This window comes from Asterias amurensis, chromosome 4 (assembly GCF_032118995.1).
Source record: "Asterias amurensis chromosome 4, ASM3211899v1".
NCBI classification, from domain to species: domain Eukaryota; kingdom Metazoa; phylum Echinodermata; class Asteroidea; order Forcipulatida; family Asteriidae; genus Asterias; species Asterias amurensis.
Genome location: NC_092651.1, coordinates 3,665,188 through 3,691,497, shown reverse-complemented (window position 1 = coordinate 3,691,497; position 26,310 = coordinate 3,665,188). Strand labels below are relative to the sequence as shown.

Sequence of the window (26,310 nt, the reverse complement as noted above, 5' to 3'; positions counted from 1 at the left end):
ACCTCCTGATCGGTAAGCCTCTACTCCATTGATGCAGCTATACAGTGAGACATCTACTCAGTCAGCCTATCCACACTGATAGCAAGAGAACGAGACTATTAGGTACATCTCTGCTCACTAAGCCCTCCTACATGCTCCCCAAAGAACAACCTCCTGATCGGTAAGCCTCTACTGCATTGATACAGCTAGACAGTGAGGCATCTACTCAGTCAGCCCATCCACACTGAGGTAGCAAGAAAACGAGGCTATGAGGTACATCTCTGCTCACTAAGCCCTCCTACATGCTCCCCAAAGAACAACCTCCTGATCGGTAAGCCTCTACTGCATTGATACAGCTAGACAGTGAGGCATCTACTCAGTCAGCCCATCCACACTGAGGCAGCAAGAGAACGAGACTATTAGGTACATCTCTGCTCACTAAGCCCTCCTACATGCTCCCCAAAGAACAACCTCCTGATCGGTAAGCCTCTACTGCATTGATACAGCTATACAGTGAGACATCTACTCAGTCAGCCCATCCACACTGATAGCAAGAGAACGAGACTATGAGGTACATCTCTGCTCACTAAGCCCTCCTACATGCTCCCCAAAGAACAACCTCCTGATCGGTAAGCCTCTACTGCATTGATACAGCTAGACAGTGAGGCATCTACTCAGTCAGCCCATCCACACTGAGGCAGCAAGAGAACGAGGCTATGAGGTACATCTCTGCTCACTAAGCCCTCCTACATGCTCCCCTAAGAACAACCTTCTGATTGGTAAGCCTCTACTGCATTGATACAGCTAGACAGTGAGGCATCTACTCAGTCAGCCTATCCACACTGATAGCAAGAGAACGAGGCTATGAGGTACATCTCTGCTCACTTAGCCCTCCTACATGCTCCCCAAAGAATAACCTCCTGATCGGTAAGCCTCTACTGCATTGATACAGCTAGACAGTGAGGCATCAGGCTGTGAGGTATTTGATGCCTTACATGGCCACCCACTTCCTAACCGAAGAGTACCTCCTGAACAGTCGGCCTCCATAGCACCAGAGCTGCAAGAGAACAAGGCTCTGGGGTACTCAATGGTTGACATGGCCCACCCTCTTCCTAACCAACACTAAAGAACCTCCATAGCACTGAAGCTGAAGATCAGTTGTCCTCCGGATCTCTGGTAAGCACAAACCTCATATATATATGTCAATAGAATTGGCTTTGTGTTCATGCTATGAGAGGTGAGGTACAAAATTATGCTTACCAGAATGAGGTTACCAGCCAGACTACCATGTACAATGTAACATGTTCAATTTGTGAGTGGTATCCTGCTTATTTTGGCTTAGCAGAAAACCTTAATGCATTGTTGTCTGCTTAATCAGCTCTTTGAAATTAAGCCCTGGTCACAAACATGTCTCCAGCCCACTTCATACTTACTGCAAAAGCGAATTGAATGCGATATAATTTTTGACGTCACAAATTCACAACAAATAATTAGGGACAGTTGAGCTGTGAAATATTCACAGGGAAAACAGAGCTGTGACGGCAAAATTTGTATTGCATTTGCATTGTAAAGGAGTGTGAACTGGGCTTTAGATGCTCGACGGCACTCGAGATTAATACACTAATTCCAAAATAAATTTAAGCATGCCAGAAAGACTCTGCTAGGGTCGGAACATGAGGCCATTAACTAGTTTTACTTTTTTATTCCAGTTTGCAAAATATTTCATACCTGAGGTTTCGTGGAAAACTTGTGTTGCTTTTATAATTAGGATTTGAAACTATGGATGGTAAAGATAGAATCACCTGAGGACTAATTCATTTTCCAAGTGAAGGTAGCCAAGAAAATACAACCTAAAGATCACAAAAGAAGTAGGAATTCGTAAAACTTTCGATCTGTTTTATATTATTTTTATTGAAAAACTTTCAAAAGCTAGAGCCTTTCTTTTACAATTACTCAGAGCTACGATATCTCTTTTTTCCAAATAAATGTAGTAAAAATAATTATCATTTTAAGTTGCTTGTATTGCTAAAAATATGCAAGCTGAGACATTAACCTTGGACAATAATATATGGATAAACGTAAGCATTAATTTTTCGGAAAAGGAAAATACAAATTTAAATTGGTCATGGATAAGTAAAACAATTGCACAAGAGTTTTTTTTTTTTTTTTTTTCAGAGGTTTTTACTTTTCTGAAACACTTCTTAGGTAATTTGCATGCAGCGAATATAATTTTATTTTTTTAATTTATAAGGCTTTTGTTTTACCTCGACATTAAACTTAAAACTTACAAAAAACTTAACTATTATATAACTATTATTTAGTTTAGTATTGCACAAACTCGGCCAACCTTTTGCTCTGCACTCGTTAAAGTTAGAGCATTTATTATTTTAATGTTACTTTATATTCATTAAATTTTACTGTCTGAAAATCCATAATTATATGAGGAATCCTTATAGACATTTTAAAAATAGAAATACAATGAACATTAATCGAGAACAAAACATTAAAATATTAATTTAAATTGGAACATCTCATGGATCCTTAAAAAAAGAAATTGTGGCAAATATTTTAATTCTTTATGACTGTACTTACTAACTTCAAATAATTAAAATATGAGCTGATTCAACACATCCAAATCACAAAACCTTTATAAATCTTTATTTTATAACTCCAATTAAAATTAGCTTGCCCTTAAGGCTGCGATTTATTTGCTCTCAACATTTTTTATGCTCGGAGATCTAGTGGTTAAGATATTTGGTCTAGAATGTGACAGTTCTGGGTTTGATTCCCATCCAAGAAGTATTCCATTGGATTTTTTTTTGAGAATACAGCGTTAGGATAAAACACACTTAAACAAATAAGTTTTAAACCATTGGATTGACCAACATCTTCCTCAGGCCAGCCGATCCCAGATATCTTGCTTTCCCACAAGATGGTGATTCCACTGGCCTACCTTTTAAATCACGTTTCTTTGGAATTACATTCTGTGATGTGTGTAAGACAGTTTTCGCGGTACAAATACTTTTGCAATGTATGCATAATATCATGTCTCAGAAAAGCTTGATTTTTGGAGACTGGTTTAATACCATAGTTAATTGTACATTCATAAGTACCTCAGACAGTTTTGCTGTTCCTATTGGTGGAGAGCGCGTCACATGGCTGTGTATAAACCTTTGTTTATGACCGGTATAAAGTGTTAATTCATGGGCGTGACACGCGACCTTGCACCTGTTCTTATAGGACAGTTTCTTCATTCCCATTGATTCCCTTATTAAGTGCTTTACGTAATGCAGGCAGTATAACATGTACTTCAAAAATAATTTCTTACGTTTTTTCTGATTTTAGGATTTTTCTTTGAAGATGTAAAGCAATAACCAAAGGAAAAAAGTTATCGTCCACATTGTGTCAAACATTTTATTTAAGTGCATGTATTTCTGATGATGCGCATATTCTCTGCAAACTCATGAATTGTAACATCTGGGAGGTTCTGAGTCTAGGATCAGGGGAACCCAGACCAGCAAGCCATTTTTTTTAGGAATGTTCATGTACATCATTTGTGATCCCAGTAACAAACATTATCCCTGTAACAAATATCTGCCAAGGAATCGTACATGTAGGCAGTGAATCAAGCCGTTTCTAAATATGGCTGTAGCCGTTGCTATGGCTGAATCCACATTTTAATGTGCGTTGAAAGATAGGCTGCCCTTAGCAACAGCCGCAGCCGATTCAGAGAAAGCCTCAGTCATAATAGTACACATAACTTGATGCTTTGGTTCGTAGCCTTATCCTTGTAAGCTAAACTGTTTTAGGCATGGTTAGTTTGTGCTTTACGGTGTGCTCGTGGAACTGAAGATGCATGCATTATACTAGCATTGTTTTTGTTAGCCTTTGGCCACTGACATTTTTGAAGTGCGTTAACAAATCTTTGAATAAGACTGTTTGGTGTTATTCAATTTAAGTAGCCTTGGCCATAACAAGCAACCTAATATGCTTTGTGTTGTTTGTTTTCAATACTGTAAAGATAACTAACTGAAACTTGATCGTGGTTTTGGCACTGGTTTACCAACGTGGTATGAGGACGCACTGGCAGAAGCCCCGTCGGATGGTCCTGCCTCTGAAGCCTCTGCAGCCACACCAAGGGAGTAGCTCCGCACCTTCTTTTTCTCAGGCGGAGAATCCTGTTTCTGGGGCTGACTCAGGGTACTGGCAATCTCCTTAAGAATAGTCTTTCCAGCGGTGAGGATGTACATATGCTTCCCTGGGAGGATCAACTTCTTGAAGTTGCTCTCGCTGGTGATCTGCTTAGTCCATTCGTCCAAGAGAGTTGGATTGACAAAAGGGTCATTCTTGCCTCCGAAGATCGTCATGTTGCACGGTAAGCGATCTCGATGGCGGCATCTGTACTTCTTGCAAGTCATAATAGAAGCCTCGATGCTAGGAACCAGACGCATCATCAGGCGTGGGTTGCTGATGGTGCTCTGGTCCAGGAAGCTGAACCGTACCGGGAAAGGCTCTGTGATCTTCATTGGGTCCCCTCTGGCAGAGATCATTCGCTGCATCTTACGGAAGGCCGAGCTGGATATATTAAGCTCTTCAGGATGTGGATAGGATAGAGTTGGTGCATACCAAGCACTAATGAAGAGATGGTTTGGAAGCATATCATGGTTCTTCCACAGGAGCTGTGCCAGCTCAAAGGCAGTGAGACCACCCAAGCTGTGGCCGAAGAATGAAAAATTGCCCTTGTGCAAATGAGGCAAGAGTGCATCTGCGAGGCGTTGGACTACATCAGACAAATTATGTGACGGTTTCTCATTCTCACGACCCTCCCAACCGGGCATCTGCAGGGAGATGATCTGAACATTATTCTGGCTGAGATGTTGCTGCCATGCTGCAAACATGGATGGCCCACCACCAACAGAAGGAAAGCAGACGAGCTGATGTGAAGGCTTCTGAACCTTGTCGTCTATTCTGAACCACAACTGATGACTAGCAGTTGCCATTGTGTCCTCGCTGGATGCCGCTTGTTGTTCTTCTGTTGCACTGCTCATTACTTTAGTGTAGACATTCTGCGTTAAGTCCTTCACTGTTAGAGTGTCGTTCAGCAACTCCATTGCTGTCATGGTCACTCCAAAGCTCTCTTGAATTACCGCACTTAGTTCAGTTGACATATGGGAATCCAACCCAATGGAAAGAAGAGTAGCTTCTTGGCAGACATCTGCACTGAGACCAAGACGCTGGACAAGATGATCTGACAATGTCTTGAAAATCAACTCATGAGCCTCTACTCTGGGCAGTAGGCGGATTCTTATCTGAATATCATTATCTGTTGCCAGGAAGCTCTCCCGATTTGGGAAAAGAGACTTTAGGACTGAGAAGGTACCAGCTGGTTCACTGAAGTGATGTGATAACATGGGACTATTTGCTTTTGCATATTCCTTCTTGTTCACTGCGCCAGTGAGACCAAGTTGTGGGTAGTCCGTTGCAAGAATGCACCCAAGACCCTTCAGTATCTCTGAAGGTGGTAAGCTCTGCATGCCCATTTTCTCCCAGTGGCTGACAAAGCCAGCCCTAGCCGCGTGGCCAGCAGTGTTGATGATACCAGGACAGATGACAGTGGCTGGAAGGCCTAACTTTCGCCTCATGCTGCAAAGACTCGCCAAGAATGTATTAGCAGCGCAGTAAGCCCCTTGTCCCTCATTTCCCAACATCTCCACTATCGAAGACATCATGACAAAGTAGCGAACCGAAAAACCCATTTTCAGCGTGAGTTGATGCAGAACTAAAGCACCATATGCTTTGGGGATCATCACCTTGTTCCAAGTCTCTGTTGTGACTTGTCTCAAATGGCAGTCGTTATATACCACTGCACAGTGAAAGATTCCCTCTAGTGGCAGATCTTCATTGTCACGTATAGCAGCGAGAGCTTTCTCTACTTCGTGATCTTTAGACATATCAACTTTGAGGTGAGTTATACGGGCCCCTGTATCCCGGAATGACTTGAATTTTAGCACAGCTTCCTCCTCTGGAGTGGATCTCGAGATGATGTAAATGTGACGGGCACCAGACTTAACTAACCACTCAACAGTCATCAGCCCGAAGCCTCTTGACCCACCTGTTACCAAGTAAGCTGCATCACCATTGGCTGTGAAATTGATGTCATCAAAGTCTAGGGTAGTGGGGATGCTATCCTCATCAATGCACACAGTCATGTCCTCTATGGTGGCATGTGGAGAACGAGAAAGCTTAGATATTGGAGCAGTTGGGACTGTGAGAGTCTTGAGTGCCTGGAAGCCGTTATGGACACTGAACATCTGTAGTAGACGAATCATTGAGTCCTGAAGTCTAGGTTTCATTTGGTCAAAGCGACCCAGCCCCATGTCGATGGATAGGAAGTATATATTTGGTGGCATAACATTGAGGCGAGACTCTGATGGGCCATTTCGGCCGTGGATGTGTACTATTGTACCAAAAGGGCTAAGTTTGCCGACAAGCTTCTTGAGGTTGTTACTGTCTTGTGGCATCTCACCTGCAAACAGGAGAACGTCAACAGAACCATCATTGATAAGGGTATGGAAGTTGTCCCCTGATGTGATCACCACACGAGAGTCACCAAGGATACCAAGGAGCTTCTCGACAGGGAGGATGTTGTCATCGTCAGTCTCCACATGGAGAAACACATTGGCACCTTGCTCCAGAGCGAGATGCGTGGTGGCCAATCCAACTCTGTCTCGTAGAGATGAGAGACATATGATCACTGAGCCATTCTCGTTTAGCTTCAGTGTATCATGGAAGGCAACAAACGCTGGCAGATAGTCCCTGACTATATTAATCGCCTCAACAGGGGTCAGGTTTGCTGGGATGGGTACAAGTTCACTGGCATTTGCCCAGATTGTAGCCTTTATCTTGCCACCAGATCGTAGACCAAGCACATTGTGTCTCATTCTGAACAGCACTTGAAGCTCTTCACTGCAGTTGTTGATCTTACCAGCAAACAGATAGCTGAGACCCGTTGATTTTTCTGGTGCATCCTTTTGCTGTTGGACAGAGAATGCTGAGAGCCTAACTGCAATGTCCTCTGAGCTTGTCACTTTTGGTGCTTCTTGGTTTTGCTTCACCACGAGCCGCTTCTGCTTGAGTGTGTCATCCACATCCACTTGCCAGTTTGAAGAGAGAGTTGGTGCTGAGAAGCTAGACTGTGGTTGCATGACAATTCGTAGAGCCTGTGCTTCAAATGCCAGTTCTTTCGTATGATCAACAGCTTGCATCGGCATTTTGCGTCGTAGAGCCACAAAGTTTTCATCTGTTGGTGCTGATCGCATATATTGGTACAACCATTCAGCAGACTCCTCTGGATCAAGCAACGAGGGCAAATCTACAGTTACCAAGGGAAACTCTGGGTCTTCGTGCATGAGGGTGAGATTAACGGCACTTGCAGGCGCCATCATCGGGTCTGCTATGTCAGTGTCATGGACAGCGTGTGCTGCCCGTGTCACCATCCACAATCTTGGCTTCACCTTGGCATCATGTTTGACAATGGCTCGGTAAAGACTTATTGGAGATGTAGCTGTCATAGTCTGGGCCTCCTCAAAGTTGTCTATGTTAATGCTTGACAGGGATCCAAGTTGTTTTGTGTCAAGTGTTGAGAGCATGATGAGATCAGTTACTTGACCTAGTGACCGTAGAACACGTCTGAACCTCTCGTCCCCGTCAACAAGGATTCTTGGGTCCAGCACGCTTACAACACTTTCCATCTCCATTCGCCTCTTGAGTTCGGTGGAAACCCCTTGCTTGTCTTTGATGATGATGATCGCACCAGGGTTCTCTGACCCAATAGCGCTGAGAGGCCGAGAATGCATTCGCTTCATGGGTATTTGGTGGAGGGCTGTCTCTGAAAAATCAACATGGATTGGTGCCCACTCTCGCCTCCAAAGCTGCACTTTTTCATCGGGCTCATTGGAGTGAACATTCTCAAAAGCCAGTCTGTCAACTTGAGCAAAAACCCACTGGTTGGTGGCATCGGCTGCTACAACATCCCCAACTGTTTCCCCTTTCTCGACATGGGTCATTCGAACATGGAATGCTACCTGTGAGGGAGCAGTACCTTTCACTCGTACCTTCTGAACAGACCTTGGTACCTGGAACCATGTCTTGAAAACATTGTGGTTGTTTCGAGCCTTCTCTTGCTCAAGAAACATCTGACAAATTCCAATCCCTTGAAACATGCTGTCTAACAAGGCTGGATGGAAAACATACTGACGGAATTCCTTCTCAAGTGCTTCTGGAATAGATGCATACAGCAAAGCCTCGCTGTAGTCTGGACTGAAGTATGCTGTGTTGACACATCGGAAGGTGTCCCCCAAATGAAACCCACCCTTCCAAAGTCTGGCGTAGAACTCTTCTTGTTGGACCTCGTAAGGGCACTTGCGCCGTATGTCATCAATAGCCAATTTCAGACAGTGGAACTGGTCTTCAAGTTGATGGTAGGACAATCTAGACTTCCCAGGAATGTCGAGGCTGGCTTTACCATGCAGAGTCCATTTCTCATCGGCCTGATTGAAGCTTCGGAGTGCAAACTGAGCTTCCCTTGGCTTTGTGACCACAGTGCTCTCGAGCATCCCCTTCATATCAGATGGGAAAATAAACCTTTCGAACGAGGCATCTCTGAGTGTGATGGTCTCACTATTGGGATACATGGCCTTGGAAGCCGCAAGCATGATTTCAGTCTGTCCTGCAGCTGGGATAACAATGTTACCCTGGAGTTTGTGATCTCGTAGCCATGGCACTGTGGCCATGCTGTACTTGGCACACCACACCCGAGGCCCATTATCGGTGCTGAAATGAGACAGGCTCTGTGGTTTCCCTAACAGGGGATGATTCTTAGCAGGGAAACGGAACATCTTCAGACTCTTCTCAGTGGTTCCAGAGCACAGGACTCTCTGCCAGGGATATGTAGGCAAAGACATGACTTTGAAATCGCCATCCCTGAATAACAAGTTTAGGTCGATGGGATAGCCTTCCACGTGGAGCCTTGCCAGAGACCGGAGAATATTCACCTTGTCATCTGCTACATCACGGATATCAGATGGACGTCTCAATGAGCCCGTAACAAATCGTTGGTAGGATGCTGGGTTAGCTGATAGGCAATCCCGTATGGCTGGCGACAGGGACGGGTGGGGGCTGACTTCCACCAAGCTGGTGTATCCCTCCTTCAGGAGCTTCTCACATGCCCCACGGAAGAGGACGGTCTGCCTGATGTTCTTCCACCAGTACTCTGGACTGTTGGCCGTCTCCCGGTCTAGATACTCATTGGTAACAGTTGACATCATGGGAATAACAGGGTTGTTGATAATGCTGTCCTTATTAGAGGTCTCCAGGAACTTTGCCTTCTTCAGGAAGTCCTTCTTGATATCGTCTTGTTGGTAGCTGTGGTAGGCATTCTGGACTTTGAGGGTCACGCATCGGATACCATCTCTCTTAAGACTATCAACAAACCTGGCCACTGACTCAGTATCCCCAGATAGAACAATCTGTGTTGGGCTGTTCACTGCGGCAACGTCAATGACACTTAAAAACTCACTGTTCTCCAAACGAGCCTGGACCTCCTCAATGGCATGTAGAACGGCCACCATTGCGCCAAGACCGCTCGTCTTGCGGAGTTGTCTGCCACGTATGTAAATTAACTTGATGGCGTCCTCCAATGAAATGAGAGCTGCGGCGTAAGCAGCTGCTACCTCACCGATACTTTGGCCAATGATTGCGTCTGGTGTCACACCACGCATTCGGAAGAGCTCAGCCAAGGCAATTTGAACAGAGCAGATGCAGGGCTGTGCGATTTCTATGGAAAACAAAATACAAAGCAAAAAATATACATTGAGTATTTGCAGTCTAAAATAAATAATAAGTTTTAAAGAGAGAACCTAAACTTGAGATAATGTTGTTCGAGGTATATAGCTGCGAGATCTAGTTTGTTGAGTTCAAGTTCTGGTGGCTGAATCACTACAATGTGGGTTTGAATCTTTGTACAGGCAATTGTGTTCTTCAACAAGTCACTTCTAAAACTTATTGAATCTGGCGAGTAATGAAGTACAAGTGCAAGTGTGTAGTCTTTTTACTACAATTTGAAAAGAATCTTGTTCAATGTTTTGGGCAGTATGGCTCGTTTGATATATGTTTTTTTTTTTCTTTTTTCTTGTGTAATTCATGTTTTGTTAGGCGGTTTTATTGTTTGTTTCGATGTTTGTACCACCAGCACTAACTTGGAATTTTCTTGAACATGATTATATAGACTGTTTTAAGTTTGTCACTTTCATTGCATCTGATTAATTATAAGTAGGTGTTTTTATAATATTTAATAGTCTTAAACTACTATCATAAAGTTCTTTTTTTTCATCTATTAGACTAACACGGCTATCTTCATTATATGTACCATCAGTGGCATGCAAATGTAGGTGTCTTTTGCAATTTCTTGGTATTGGTTAAAAGGAAAAGCACAAACCTGTTTGGTTGATTTTTTCGCGGTCTGTTTCTTTGCTCAGCATGTGGAGTAGGGACCACTTGGCACCACACTTGATAAGAATCTTGTCAATCCTCTGTAGTAAAAAAATCAGTAATAATTCAGTTTACTTTCGGGGAAAGATAATGAAGAGTATGAATCCATTTGTAAACAAAGCACACATATTTAATAATTTTATCGGTATCCTCGATGCACATTTTCATCTATTAGAGCACATACAGCAATTATTTATGTATTTATTTATTTATAAAGACAGGGTAACAGATTTGCAACTGCTACCCCTTGAAGGGTTCTATACACAGTACAAACAGTAAAAAAGAAAATGGTCATATACACTGCATAAAGAAAATCCATGAAAAGTTAAGTTAACTTAATGAGAAGCAAATATGTAAGAGCGAAGACTACTTTAAAACTAAAATAAACAGTAGCATGTGAATTTAAAAAGAGCAAAATTCAGGCTAAACAATACAGACAGTACTCTTTGTCAGGTTACAGACAGATTTGAAACACAACGTCTGAACCAAAATAGGCCAGGAACCGATCTCACGAAATGCTAGGATTAATCCTATCTCGAGTATGGGTTTAATAGGTACTAACGTCTATGTTTACAAACATAAGATTAATCCTAAGTTAGGTAGCGTGTGGTGACATCGGTGGAAGGATGATGTTCAAACTAACACTTATATGGGATTTAGTTTAAATATAATTTTTTCGACATACTCACCCTGATTACACTCCTGAACTGCGGCTCGTCTTCCATGAGCTGCCTGGCCATTCCCCACCACTGGGTCCCCATTCCACTGAAGACAAACACCAGCCTGTGCTCGTTGTGGCCTTCCGGTGTCTTCCCCTCAATCACGTTATACGCAACTCTGGGATCGTGCTCAACCTTCAGGCGGATTTGCTCGGCTGCTTCCCGAGCCGTCCTAGCGATGACGCCGATTCTATACTGGTGATGGGTAGACCGCACCGCCCCTGTGCAAAGGGCGTTGCTGAACGCCCTAGAGTCATTCCCGATGATGTTGTTTAGGTAGCTGATCCAGTCTCGCATCCGCTGTCGTAGAGCATCCTTACTAGCGGCGGACAGGAAGAGTATCATGGGCACGATTGTCTCTCGCTCAGGCTGCACCTGTGGTTGTGGAGGGGATGTACTCGACCCTCGGTCTCCTTTCATTGGTGATTGGGCAGGACCTTCGAGGACGAGATGGGCGTTCGCTCCACCAAAGCCGAAGGAGCTACAGCCGGCGAGTTTCTTAGCTCCTTTTGGCCAGCGAGTCAGTTCCGCCGGTACTCGCATATTCAACCCTTCAAAGTCAACATTTTCGTTTCCCTGTCTGAAATGAACGACTTTAGGGATCTGTCCGTAGTATACGCTCAGGGCTGTCTTAATGATTCCCGCTACACCAGCGGCCCCTTCAGCATGACCAATGTTGGACTTGACGGAGCCGATGTAGAGTGGAGGGTGCTCAGGCTTGCGGTTAAGACTCATTGCCTCGCCCAGTGCATTAGCTTCAGTCCTGTCGCCAATCTGTGTGCCAGTGCCGTGTGCCTCAACGTAGGCGACATCCTCCGGGTCGGTCATGGCATGTTTATAAGCAATCTCGGCAAGGGACACTTGGGCGTCGAAGCTAGGGTTGGCGATTCCTGGTGTCCTACCGTCATTATGAAGGGCGCCACCACGTAACACTGCATAGACCCTGTCGCCATCTTCAAGTGCCTGGCGTAGTGGTTTCAGTATCACAGCCCCGGCTCCTTCACCGCGTGCGTAGCCATCAGCCGAGCGGTCAAAACTCTTGCTTTTACCGTCCGGGGACAGCATCCCCGCTTGGCAGAATCCAATACTCGTCACAGGAAGGAGGGAGATGTTGACTCCGCCGGCAACAGCCATGTCGCAGTCCCCGTTGCGGATCGCTTCGCAGGCCGTGTGTATCGAATACAGTGATGAAGAGCACGCTGTATCGATAACGAAGCTTGGCCCGCGGAAGTCGAACTCGTATGAGATCCGATTGGCAGCCATACAGGAGTTGGTCCCGGAGTTAGTGTACTGGTTGATGTTCTCATTTGGCATGGCCACGAGGACGCCATACTCGCTGGCGGTGACGCCCATGTAGACCCCGGTCTTGGACCCTCGAACTGAAGCTACAGGAATACCGGCGTCTTCAAGACCCTCCCAGACGACCTCAAGCATCAGACGGACCTGGGGATCCAGTTGGTTGGCTTCCTCTGTTTCAATACAAAAAGGGACACATAATGTTATGTGGATAATACCAAAATATCCGAAGAGCTTCATCACTAATTTTCACTGAATGGGGATAATGATAACGCTATATTTGTTGAATATTCTTTTCGAAACGTTGAGATCATATCGGTTCTTTTCAAAGCCAATACTCCCACAAAAGAGATTTACACATGGTTGTACCGGCAAGGTTACTTACTATTTATTTATAGTTTCTTCCTATATGTTGGTTGAAGTTATGAGTAAGAGAATAGATTACTTTGTCTTCTGCATTGAAGTATAACCCAAGTGAAATCAGTTGCCCTTGTGATTCAACACAATGAAAACAATATATAATTTGTTTTTTGCACATAATGTTTCTAAAGATTCTATAAACAACGAGTTATCTATTATAACTTTGATCACTCACCTGGTGAAATCTTGAAGAACTGTCTGTCAAACATCTCAGGATTGTTGGCCAAGTACCCAGCACACTTGTTGAACATCTTCCCCGGCAACTTTTTACCCGGATACAGAAAGAAGGAGCTGTCAAAACGATCAGCTGGAGGAGGTGTCGTGCAGTCCAACCCTTTCGCCAACACCTCCCAGAACTTTCGGACGCAGTCGATGCCGTTGGCATAGCGGCAGCCTATACCCACGATAGCCACTTTGCGGTCGATGGGCATCGATGGGTCATCGTTGCCGACATGTGCTCGCCGGCTCTGCTTGAGGAACGCCTCTTGCTCGACTGGTAGCCCGCCTGGAAGTTTGGTGTTTTTGCGGATCTTGAATGAGCGGCGCATGTGTCTTGGTTTCTTGGTGTAGTTGGCTTTAGCTGTTTCTTCCATTTTGAATTCTTTAAGTGTACACCGATATCTGTGAATAGAAGTGACAAATATAGGATTTGAGGCATTGCATGGTGAGGTATGAATATATATTTGGTTTGCGGTAACACCATGTGTGTATTTAATTACTAGATCCGTTGACTAGTAATTTATTCGCTAGCATTCCCCTTGAAGTAATAACTAGTTCTGATTTAGCGCATTTCACAATAACGTCTCGATCTGCTTTACACAAGTGCCTTGGTCAATGGGTCAATAACATTCCTTTAATCTTTCTCAGTTCCCTGGGGCTATGCAGCCCTGAGCTGCTGTTGTGCTCCAGTGGATTTTTCATACACGAAATCAGCCTCTACCCTTGCAGTTACCCATTTATACTCCTGGGTGAAGAGAAGCAATTATATAGTAAAGCATACTGCTCACTGACACAAGTGTCAGGATCGGGATTTGAACCCACACTGGCAGTCTGATGTTATGGGCAATGTGTGAACTTTATAGCTGAAGAGCGTGTATAAGCAAAATACCACATTTCCTAAACGGCCAAGAAGATTCGGCAGTGTATGCTTAGCAATTTATTAAGTGTGACCAAACACAGGCAATGGTCTATAGTGTTAGAGGCCAATGTGTGAGCTTTATAGAGGAAACAGTTTGTGTATTAGCAAAAGACCACGTTCATAAACAACCAAGAATATTTGGCAGTGTATGTTTAGAAATACATTCGCTAAGCATTCTTTAAAAGTGACCAATCACAGGCAATGGTCTGGCGATAGGGGCCAACGTTCAGGGCATGGTATTCTTCCTACTTTAGTCTGTTTTCCTACTTTTTAGCCTTTGGTATTTGTGATTAAATAGCTTGAGTTCTATGTGAGAGCATACACCATGTGTACATGTAGGTCAGCCCTTGAACTTGATAAGAAATTCCTACTTTTTTTTCCAAGGGCCGTATATCATGCCTAAACATTATAAGTTACCCGCCCCAGTTTGGAAAGTTTTCAACTTGGGCTTTGTGGTATGTCTTGGCACAGAGCTTTCTTCGCCAAGAAGGTACCTATTAACACTGGAAGGAACCCCGTAGATGATTAACTCGTACTTGATTGCGTATTTGATCTATATGTGTCCATATCTTGGCAGTTGTTTTTGACTTAATGACGGATATCAGTTACCTACATATGGTGTTGATTTCCTTTGTGGAGAAAATAGTAAACATGTCAGGAGTCAAAGGAGTCAATGAGGATTGACTGACGTCAACCTGTGATGACTTTTGTGGTTTTAAAGGTGTACCTTATCTTGTTTTTTTGGCAGAGACAATCCATTCTAATATTTTGATTACGTTATTTTGTTTATTTATTCATTTGTTTTCCTCTTGCTTTGAAGCTATACAGCTTCATTTATTCACCACCAATAACGACAAAACAAACCATTATATACATCAATATTGCAAGAATAAAGTCCACACAAAATGCTATTGTACAGAAGTTGATGATAAATACCACTTTTTCCACTTTCATAGTTCACTTTCTGTACGAGTTCTGTTGTTTAAAAGGGTTGTGAGATGGATGTGTAGTCCTTGTTAATAATTGCTTTACCCTTTGTTTAATATTTCCTGTATAGGATTTGAGGCATTGCATGGTGAGGTATCAATGTATATTTGGTTTGCGGCAACACCATGTGTGTATCTACTTGCCAGGTAGAGTTGGTCTTAGGGAACTGTCTTGCTTTATTCTACTGCCGTGGAGTAGATAATCGGAGGTTCGGGAGACTTCTCAGTTCTGAAAAGAACTGTCCTGCTTTTTAACTATTACCAGGGCGGATGGTATAGAAATTAGACTGGACTACTACTTTAGCTTATAGGATCGTAATTAACTGTACTGCCGTGGAGTCAGTTCTTAAATTGGTCTCAACGTTTCGACTAGCTTGCTCTAGTCATCGGTGGGAGACTGTACACCTTTCAGAACTGACTCCGCGGCAGTACAGTTAATTACGATCCTATAAGCTAAAGTAGTAGTCCAGTCTAATTTCTATACCATCCGCCCTGGTAATAGTTAAAAAGCAGGACAGTTCTTTTCAGAACTGAGAAGTCTCCCGAACCTCCGATTATCTACTCCACGGCAGTAGAATAAAGCAAGACGGTTCCCTAAGAACAACTCTACCTGGCAAGTAGATACACACATGGTGTTACCGCAAACCAAATATACATTAATATTTCCTGTTAGCTGCCATAATAATACACTTGTAACGAACCCCAGGTCCTAGGACACTTTAGAAGTTATTCAAATCTTGAAGTTATAAGTAAGTACAAGTAACTTGAGATAAGACTAGTCTTAACTCTTCTTTAATTCCACCCAGTACCAACTCATTGAAACTTAGTTGAAGTATTTGCAATGCATCACAACCAATAGTCATGTCTTAATGTCAAACTTCCTGGAGCTATTTCAAAACGCTGATGATTTCAATCAGCCACGTCCACAACCTCAACATTTTTTCTTCTTTTTTTTTCTTGTGATTTTTTTTTGCTGAGCACAAGCAAGATTCATTTCATACTAGAAACAGGTTACCTGCCAATATTCCTGTGATAAATATGTTGTTTTTAATAGTTTCCCCATATGACTTTGATTAAAAGCACTGATGGACACTACTGTTAATTACTCAAAATAATTGTTAGCATAAAATCTTACTTGGTAACTAGCAAGGGAGAACTGTTGATAGTATAAAACCTTGTGAGAAATGGCTCCCTCTGAAGTAACATAGTTTTTGATAAAGAGGTAATTCCTCACTCAAATAGTAAAATACCTTGGGCCTGAAGTCTTTAACTAGGCATCTAAATGCACACAGATTTCTGCGAAAAGGGTGGTTTTTTTTTTCATTATTATCTTGCAACTTGATGACCAATTGAGTCCAAATGTTCACAAGATTTGATGTTGGGATACACCAAGTGAGAATACTGGACTTGACAATTACCAAAGTTGTCTATAGTGCCTTTCTTATATGAACTTTTTATCATGCAATTTGAGTTTGGTTTATCCATGAGTCTATGATCTAGACAGACGGCAGTAGCCGTTTCTATTTTTGTACTCCGTCTCAGGATGACTGTGTACATGAAGTTTAAACCAACAATTTTTAGCTTGGTTCTGCCATCTACGTTTAGAGATACATGTACTGAGCCATGAGCTTTTTGTAATTACCAAAGGAACCAAGCAAATATATTTAATAGATGTTGAATTTGCATCGGGATAGAATATTAATTTTGGTTTGACCCATTTACACCGATGTGTGTTAGCACTTTATACTCGGTACTGTCCCGAATTCTGTGTCAACAAATCTCAGGCATATTACTTGGGTGGGATTCGAACCCATGACCTTTGCAATTCTAGAGCAGTGTCTTACCAGCTAGACCACCGAGATTGGGGAGCTGAGGCAGTTTGAATAAAATTCATGATTGAAGTAGCTTTGAAAGACTTAGGACATAAGACATGAGTCTTAAGGCATTTCTTACCATTCTAGTTGTGGTATAAGAAAAATTATGTTTAATTTCCTTCGTTTTTTTCCACAACTTGAAAAGTAACTATTTAAACTATGTTAAAGGGGCCATTTCAAGTTCATACTGTGATACGTATATCTTAAAGGTACTGGTCACCTTTGGTAATTGTCAAAGACCAGTATTCTCACTTGGTGTATCCCAACATATGCCACCATACAATAACAAATCTGTGAACACTTTGGCTCAATTGGTCATCAAAGTTGCACAAAATTAATGAAAGAAAAAACACCCTTGTTGCACAAATCTGTTTACTTTCAGATGCCTCAGATTCAAGTATTTTAGTTAAAGAAATAACCTCTTTTTTCAAAAACTACATTATTTCAGAGGGAGTCTTTTCTCACAATGTTTTATACTATCAACAGCTCTCCATTTCTCGTTACCAAGTAAATTTTTATGCTAGTATATATTTTGAGTAATTACCAATAGTGTCCAGTGCCTTTAAGGAACTTGAGATCCCTGACGGGAAATATCCCCAAAGCACCACATGAAAGTAAGCTCCCCTGCACTGCGCTTCTGTTTTGTTGTTTCTATAATAGGGTCTGTGACTCACTGAGCCCCCTACACCGGGCAGGAAACGCTGAAAATTTCACGGCAAGGTTCCTCGACTCTTTCACGGCACATTAACTGCCGGGGATTTTCGTCGTGTATCCCTTGTTAGATCAGCAGACAAGATATGCTACTGAAGTTGAACTGGCAAAGTCTTTTATCATGTTGCCTTTAGTCCTATTCACACGACAGCACTTTAACTGGGGTCCCTTGCTTAATTTTAGCATGGGTGTAAAACATTGCAATGTTTGATAATATTGTACAAGGAAACTTGGACAGTAAAAACTGTTCTTCCTTTCACACGAGGTAACATTTTACAACCTTGCTACAATATAGCAAGGGACCCTTGCTAATTTACTCTCGTGTGAAAGGGGCTTTTCACTTCAGGCAAAAAGAGTCCAACCTTGCAAGCTATGTATTACATATTTCTTAGAAGAAAAAATTGCAAGATAAACCAAGACAAATCTACCTGGCAAGTAGACACACACACACATGGTGTTACCGCATAAAAGTTACTGACTGTACTGTAAAAAACTGTGTTTAGAGTTTAAACACAAATGGTGAACCCACTTTTTAAACATGTTTAAATAATAAACATGTTTTGGTCATTTTGACACCTGCTTACATGGTTTGTAGCATTCAATCACACACATTGATCTAAACATGTTTTAGGTTATACACAACTTTTGAAAAAGTGGTTACAAAACGTATGCTTAGAAAGTTGGCAAAGTCTTTTCTCTTGATGCCTTTCACTTCAGGCAAAAAAAAGTCCAACCCTTGCCAGCTTTGTATTACATATTTCTTAGTAGAAAACTTGCAAGCTAAACAAAGAACAAAATCTACCTGGCAAATGAAGTATGAAAATAAATGTAAGTTTGAATGAATGAAAAGGACACACACATGGTTCTAAGCAAACCAAATATATATTGATACCTCACCAAGCAATTTTTTTTACATATTTCTTAGTAGAAAACTTGCAAGATAAACCAAGAACAAAATCTACCTGGCAAGTAGATACACACATGATGTTACCGCAAACCAAATATATATTGATACCTCACCATGCAGTGCCTCAAATTCCATAAACCATTTTTCTGATGACTATTTAGAAAAAAAGGGTTTTATTTTATTGTATTGCATTGTATTCTGGTCACTATTGCCCAGTTTCATAGAGCTGCTTAAGCATAAACCATTTCTCAACAATCTGCTCAGCAAAATAAGCAGGATACCAGTTACAGATTGTACGTGTCACATGCTATTTTGGTTGGTAACCTTGATCTGGTTAGAACAAATGTTTGTGCATAGCTTCTTTGTGTGCTTAAGCAGCAGCTGCATCCCATGAAATTGGGTCCAGTAACCAATTTCACAGAGCTGCTTAAGCACAGCAATATCATGGTTACCAGAATATGGTTACCGGCCAAAACATTCTGTAACTTTTGTTATCGATGACTGGTATCCTGCTAAGCAGGAAACAGTTAATCATGTTCTGCTTAAGCTCTATAAACTTGGGCTCTGGTAGGCCTAACAATGTATAGTATCCAAATATAGGCTTATAGTATTATGTCAACGTTTCAATATTATGACAGCTCACTGATCATAAAGTTCATATCATTTAATCCTCCAGAAAATTATAACAGACTGAATTACTGTCAAAGATTTACTGTCAAAGACTTACTGACAAAGAGTTTTTGAAGACCCCCCCCCTTCCATAAAGTTGGTTTGATGTTATTTACATTGCAAACTAGAGGATACCAGACCAAAGATTTGTACTCTTCCCAAAACCAATGATGTAAAACTTATGTAACATTTCTTTATTTCTCCATGTAACTCGTGATTGGTATTTACTTTTGACCCAGTCATCTTCTTATCGTGTCCACACACACTAGATATTGTGTTTCAGCCAGAACTGGGCCCAATTTCATGGCTCTGCTTACCGTAAGCACAGAATCGGCGCTTACGGAAGCAGGGAATTCTGTGCTTACGGCAAGCATATTTCATGGGTTAGCGGCGAATTTTTGCTTCTGCATGTTTAACTAGGCACTCCGTGTTACTAGGCATTCTACGCTTACAAGGCTAGCGCAGAAATTCAGCGCTTTCACGTAAGCGGGGAATCTTGATCGTAAGCGCAGAATTCGGCGGTTAGCAGAGCCATGAGATTGGGCCCTGGACACAGTTACTAGCAATATCGTTGTACTCAACAAGGTCCACAGTCTTCAATATATTGACCCAATTAGATGCTATCATCACAAGAATCTTATGATGTGACATTTTAGGATCACAAGTTGGTTTGGTGACATGAACCTTACAAACTATATGATACCAACGACTTGTACTCTTCCAAAAAACAATGTAAAACTTGAAGTAACATTTCTTTATTTCTCCACAGAACTCGTGATTTGTAATTTACTTATTGACCCAGTTCACCTGGGCCCAATTTCATGGAGCTGCTAAGCACAAACATTTGCTTAAGATGACATTTCTTCCTTGATAAAAACATGATTACCAACCAAACTTCCATTTGCTGCATGGTACTTTCTAACTGGTATTCAGCTGATGTTTGCTTGTCCTGAATATAATGTGGAAATTTGGTTGGCATTACTGTTTGTATAAAGGGAGAAATTTCATGCTAAGCAATTTTTTGTGCTTAGCAGTGCTATGAAATTGGGCCCTGATGTCATCATCACATAACAATCTTGGTTGTGCTATTTTAGGAGTCAATGTCCCCTTGATTGTTAACCTGCTTACCCTAATGTTCAAACGTAGTTTTGGCGCACAATTGTACTGGCAAAATGGCCAGCATAGCATACAGTATGGACTTTTCCATTGTTGATGATAAAACGTTGGTTGCTTTGTTTCCAAAGGTATTTTTGAACAGTTTTGTTGTTTGCAGAGGTATTTTTGAACAGTTTTGTTATACAAACTGTGGCCGTCATCTGTTTTTGTTTTGCATTTATGGCTTTCCAGAGTAAGTTGTTCAACCTCGGTTGGCGAAAACTCTTGCTGTGACGTCACGATAGGAACGTTGGTGCAATAATTGTTGCAGGATTACACTCCAAAAAACGTGTATAATATACTAATTTGATCAGTTTCGAATAATTGATTATAATTAACAAAAAGCAATCCCAACTCCTCCCTAAATAATGCCACAACGCAATTGTCTTAGGGTAATTTAATGATAAAGCAATGATGTCGAGTTGTCTATTGTATTGGATCGTGTTTGCTCTGCAAAACAGTGAACATTGATTACCTTTTTTCCCCTTAATGATAGAAAAACCTTCCCAATAACAATCTCCTATCATTGAATAACCAAAATTGAATCTTCTCTCTTGGTTTTTTTTTTAATCATTAAATAAATACAACTGATTAGTTTATGTTCTAGATTAAACCAACCAACTCAATAATAATGTAGGTGGTAACTCAGTTCACTGTGCCCCATGTCAACGACCGGAAAGTGTGTGGTACCAAACCTGGGTAAACTCTCAAAAGTTTACTAACAAAGAGTCATTCTAACAGTTTCACTCAAGGTACTGCATCTCTTTGGCTCCTTGTCTGGTGGATGTTCCCCCATCCTATCATCTGAACTGTTTTAAGAGGAATATCAATTCCTGCCTCCAGCTCTCCTGAGTTATTTTCATGTTTAAAGGCAGAGGACACTATATTGTCAAAGACTAGCCTTCACAGTTGGTATATCTTAACATATGCATAAAATAACTAACCTGTGAAAATTTGAGCTCAATCGGTCATCAAAGTTGCAAAATAATAATGAAAGAAGAAAACACCCTAGTCACACGAAGTTGTGTGCGTTTAGATGGTTGATTTCGAGACCTCAAGTTCTAAATCTGAGGTCTCGAAATCAAATTCGTTGAAAATGACTTCTTTCTCGAAAACTATGGCACTTCAGAGGGAGCCGTTTCTCACAATGTTTTATACCATCAACCTCTTCCCCATTACTCGTCACCAAGAAAGGTTTTATACTAATAATTATTTCGAGTATTTACCAATAGTGTCCACTGCCTTTAATCATTTTCTTCTTGTATAGGCCTCCTACCTAGAGTTGCTTCTAGCCTTATTTTGGCGAACTTGCATACATTTCTTTTTAAACAACTTTGAAGGTCTCAATACATCAGAGCTGAACCCATTTCAGTTTAACCTCCTTATAGGTTTTTTATTGAGGAAGGAAAAGGTAGGTTTCTGTTTTACCGGGGAGCCTGTAAATTGATTGATGAAGTTCGCATGTTTCTAAATTTGCCTTTATAGTTAAATTGTGTAATCATCTTAGTTAACACCTGTTCCTCCTAAATGCCTTCTGCAATATTTTGTAGCCACAAATGCAAAAATTTGACATCTATCCCCCTGTAACTTAAATAGCTCCATCACCTTTTATTTGCAATATATATCTTGTTCTTACCATTTTCTTGTCCCCTTTCGTTATTCAACATATCTCGAGGATTACAAACCTTCAATCTTTCTCCCTAAACATTTTCTTTACTCGTAGTTTGCCTTGATTATTTCCCAAGTCACTAATTGTTGTGATCACAAGTTGTTCACAAGAGTGTTTATCCCCACTCGTAAACCTGTTTTATGGGTACTTTGCTTTTCACCTTTAAATCACTTCATAAACGTATTTACATGTCTACCGGAGAAATGATTTTTTAATGTACATGTATACTATTCTTAGCATTATATAACATTTTCAGATCTGAATTATTGAACATAGGCGATAATGTTTTAGCATAAGCATTTCTAACTACGGTCACCGGTAGTAAGTCTAGGTTGTTTGCAGCCGCCATTATTTTTGTCTTTCTTATAGACGACTTCACTGATGTGCCAAATCGGCAATGTTAGTTCCACGTGAATTTTAAGTCAATTTTTATTCATGAACATCGTTGAATATTCATGAACATCGTTGAGTAATCATGAACATCGTTGAATAATCATGAACAAGGTGCGTCTTACTTGTATAATAATTCAGTGTAACTTACCTGTTGTTTGGAATTGATAGAGAATCAGTTTTCAATCCTGGTCATCTCAGCTCAGACAGAACCCTTCAACCAAATCCATGTATGTCGTTCCACAAAAAGTCAACTTTTAGGTCTCAGAGACGATAGCGAAGCTACGGCACCGAACAATCCGACCAGCGGAAAACAGGACGGCAAGAACCCGAGAGAAACTGTCTCTTCCCCGGGTGGTTGTCGGCAACCTCTTGACTCGACTCCCAAAGAACACGGTGTCTTTGTACCCCCGGTGCCTAAAGTAGTCCCCAACACTCAGACCTCGTGATCTACCGAACAGTGGCTGAAGCACCGACAGAAAATTTAATCTAATTTCTGGCTTTGATGTTCCTTCCACACTGCAGTGTCTGGGTACACACACTATGGCTTGGTGTATTAAGTTGAGTTGAGTGACTTTCCGATGACTAAGTTCCGAAGGAGTGTTACGTGTTGCCTGCTTTACTTGTTGATGCTACTGTAAAGTTGTAAGTGCATCCGTGTCTGTAGGATGTACACAACAAACAGTCATTAACAACCTGTTTAACCTTTCTACTACTCTTTAGCCCCCGTTTGAGGGTGTGGTTTGATACAGGCCAACTCGTACCCATTGTTTGGCAGGCCCTGTCCCACCCTTTTTAGGGTCCCTTGTCACGCTAGTTTACCCCCCCCCCTCCCCCAAGTCACTTCCTAATGTTCCCTTTCTAATTTTCCCATCTCTTCTCTGTATTAAACCTGTCCCAGAAAACAGCCGGTCTCAGTTTGGTTTCATTGTTTTTATTGCATGAAAACTCACAATAAACGTGTGTAGTTGTTTCTTTATATATATATATATTTTTTTTCTCCTGTTCATGTTTATTGTGATGTCGTTAATAGCCTTCGAGAAAGGCTTTGCTAGGGTCGGAACGATTTTTTACATGAAGTACCTTTGGTTGGTAAGCAGTTTGCAACAGCTAATTCTATTTGCTGTTTTTTTCTTTGCCAAATGAAGTATGATAGACTTACCTCTTGCGGTCGCACGCGCGATGTTAATTCCCCTGGTGTGCTGGTAACTTTAAAGGCATTGTCATACTTTGGTAATGACCCCGTACAAATGTTTGTATTAAATTTGTATCCGAAAAAAATATTGTTGTAAACAATTTGCATTTAACGTTTCTCAGATTGTGTATCCATTGGGGGATTATTTTTTCCTGCGTGGACTTTCTCTCTGGGTTTTCAGCGATAACTGAAAACGCGACCACCTTTAAATGAACTCTTCAGGTGTTAGTTTTATATACGTTCTTATAAAGGATTATATACAATCAAACTGTTCCATAAACAAATGTATACTTTGCCTTTAAAGAAACATTACAGAATTTGTTTTGCTAGCAAAAAGTTGTTGGCAGTGTAAGCACTTTATGTAATCCACCATATACACAAACCTGTAGAAGTTTGAGATCGATCGGCCATCTTGGTCACAAGAGAATAGTGAAAAACCGAATTCAAATTTTGCACTGCAGCGATGCCATAACAAAAATGAATAAAACGATCACTGAGCGATAACCACCAAACGCGAAATTAGATTATTTATTTCTCATTAAATATGACATTTCAGACAAAAATATTTCAAGGGATGTTTTCTACTATCATCATCATCATTAGACTGTGTAAGTTTTATGTTAATCTGTGATCTTCACGATTTTTGTTTCTTACTTGTTTCCACCTTACTCTGGGTAGTTCTTAAATATACATTTTTGCGAAGCAGTTCGTCCTACCCGTGCCAAACTCGTGTTTATTTATCTGAATGAAGAATTATGGACGTCAATTTTTATAGCCACTCAAATAATGGGAATTTCCCCTTTGCTTTAAAGTAATTTGAAAGTTAGAAACAGCTAAAGTGTAACGGTTATCCTCATTTCCGGGTGTCTCAATTGGGTAATCATCACATCAATTTACAATCAACTCCAAACTTTAAGTGCTGAAGAAGTCAATATTGTTTCTTTATAGTTGTTTCTTTTGAGTACACTTTGATCGTGAAATTCACCTGCGTTAATACTGCGAGAGGTTGATGGTATAAAACATAGTGACGTAGTTTTCGAGAAAGAAGTAATTTTCCACGAATTTGATTTCGAGACCTCAAGTTTAGAATTTGAGGTCTCGAAATCAAGCAACACAACTTCGTGACACAAGGGTTTTTTCTTTCATTGTTATCTCGCAAATTCGACGACCGATTGAGCTCAAATTTTCACAGGTTTGTTATTTTATGCATATGTTGAGATACACCAACTGTGAAGACTAGTCTTTGACAATTATCAATAGTGTCCACTGTCTTTAAGGCACAACTTGGAAATCACAAACATATTGGTTTGTTCCCACATGGGCACAGTCCACAGGTGGGCTTTTTAAAACTTTGATTTGAGATTATAATGTTCACAAAAGCTCACAAGAAATCACAAACATGTGGGTGCGTTCCCACATGGGTGCTATCCACAGGGTGGGCTTTTTAAAACCTTGATTTTGGATTAAAATGTTAACTAGTGTTGTCTGTGTACTTCGCAAGAAATCAGCTATAATCGCCCCCGAGCACATTGAATGTTCTTAAGATAATCCCTTCTTAAGGTAATCACATAGGCTCAAGATTAAGGGATGGAGGGCCTGCGCTTAACCAATCATGTGATAATTGCATATACTGCTTTAGAACTAAGTGGGAGGAAGTGTGTACTTAATAGACTGGTCTCGGGCTGGGTCTGGGACCGGAACCAGTCCATATGTGTTCCCCCTATAATTGATTCTGTCCGGGATCAATGAGCTTGCGACTTGATTTACGTCTGACTTCATGTGTTTGTGACTTGGGGACACAATGGCTGGGAATTCTATTTTTTTATAGCAGGATAGAAACAAAACGTCACATGCTGTGGCCATCTTGGTCTAGTACCCGTACGCAAACAAGCTTCATTTCAATAGACACCATAACACTAGCTGTTGGTCTGGCCTCAGTCTGGGTTTTTTTTTTACAGGAGTGACAAAATTAATATTCGATGATACACTACACATTACGTTGTATGCGATCAATTATTTCAATGCAGACATAAAAGGAGTTTAAGCTCGACCGCCATTTTGTTTTTCGATAAACAAATAATTATTTAACAATATATAGCTCACGTATCAGGCACTTGAACAGAGAGAAACATTTTTATGGCAGGTGTTTAACAAGTTTTTGTGAACTTTGAGACTGATTTAGCTTAAACCTTTAAAGGGTTTACATGGTGTTGTGGTGCACTCGGCAGTGAAAACCGAGTTCAGTGTGCTTGACCGTCGGAGCTCAGCCACCGCCCGAGCTTGGCCACCATGTATCAACATGTTTAAAAATCCAAGATTGTAGTTTGCAGGTTTCAGCATACAAAATGTATAGGACGGGTATTCAGGCGTGGGCGTCGCCGAACTTGTTTAGCACTCGGCAGAACCAGACTACAAACCAACAACTTTAATTTGGAAGTCTAATCATCCTTCCTATTAAACTCGCAGCTGAGAAACTGAACTGTGAAGGGTGCTGCTACAATTTGATCGAGCCGATGGCTGTAAGGCAGCCAGCCACATCGACACATGACCACGAGCACCGCAAGTGAACGAGAGTGTTTGACTTTTCCGGAGGGGAGAGGTAAACCCGAGGGCCCAGACAAAAAAAACTTCATGACATAGGGAGGAGAGAATCA

General features: G+C 41.3%; 1 protein-coding gene across 1 annotated transcript; it reads right to left on the bottom strand.

The window, feature by feature from the left end:
• Positions 1-1,566: 1,566 nt before the first annotated feature.
• Positions 1,567-22,819, bottom strand: LOC139936593 (mycocerosic acid synthase-like polyketide synthase). The gene is made up of 5 exons (XM_071931435.1): positions 22,613-22,819; positions 13,138-13,583; positions 11,217-12,715; positions 10,475-10,568; positions 1,567-9,814 (listed from the first exon to the last, which is right to left on the bottom strand). Exons 2-5 carry the CDS (start codon positions 13,553-13,555, stop codon positions 4,005-4,007), a joined length of 7,821 nt encoding a protein of 2,606 aa, XP_071787536.1. The 5' UTR covers positions 13,556-13,583; positions 22,613-22,819; the 3' UTR covers positions 1,567-4,004.
• Positions 22,820-26,310: the final 3,491 nt, after the last annotated feature.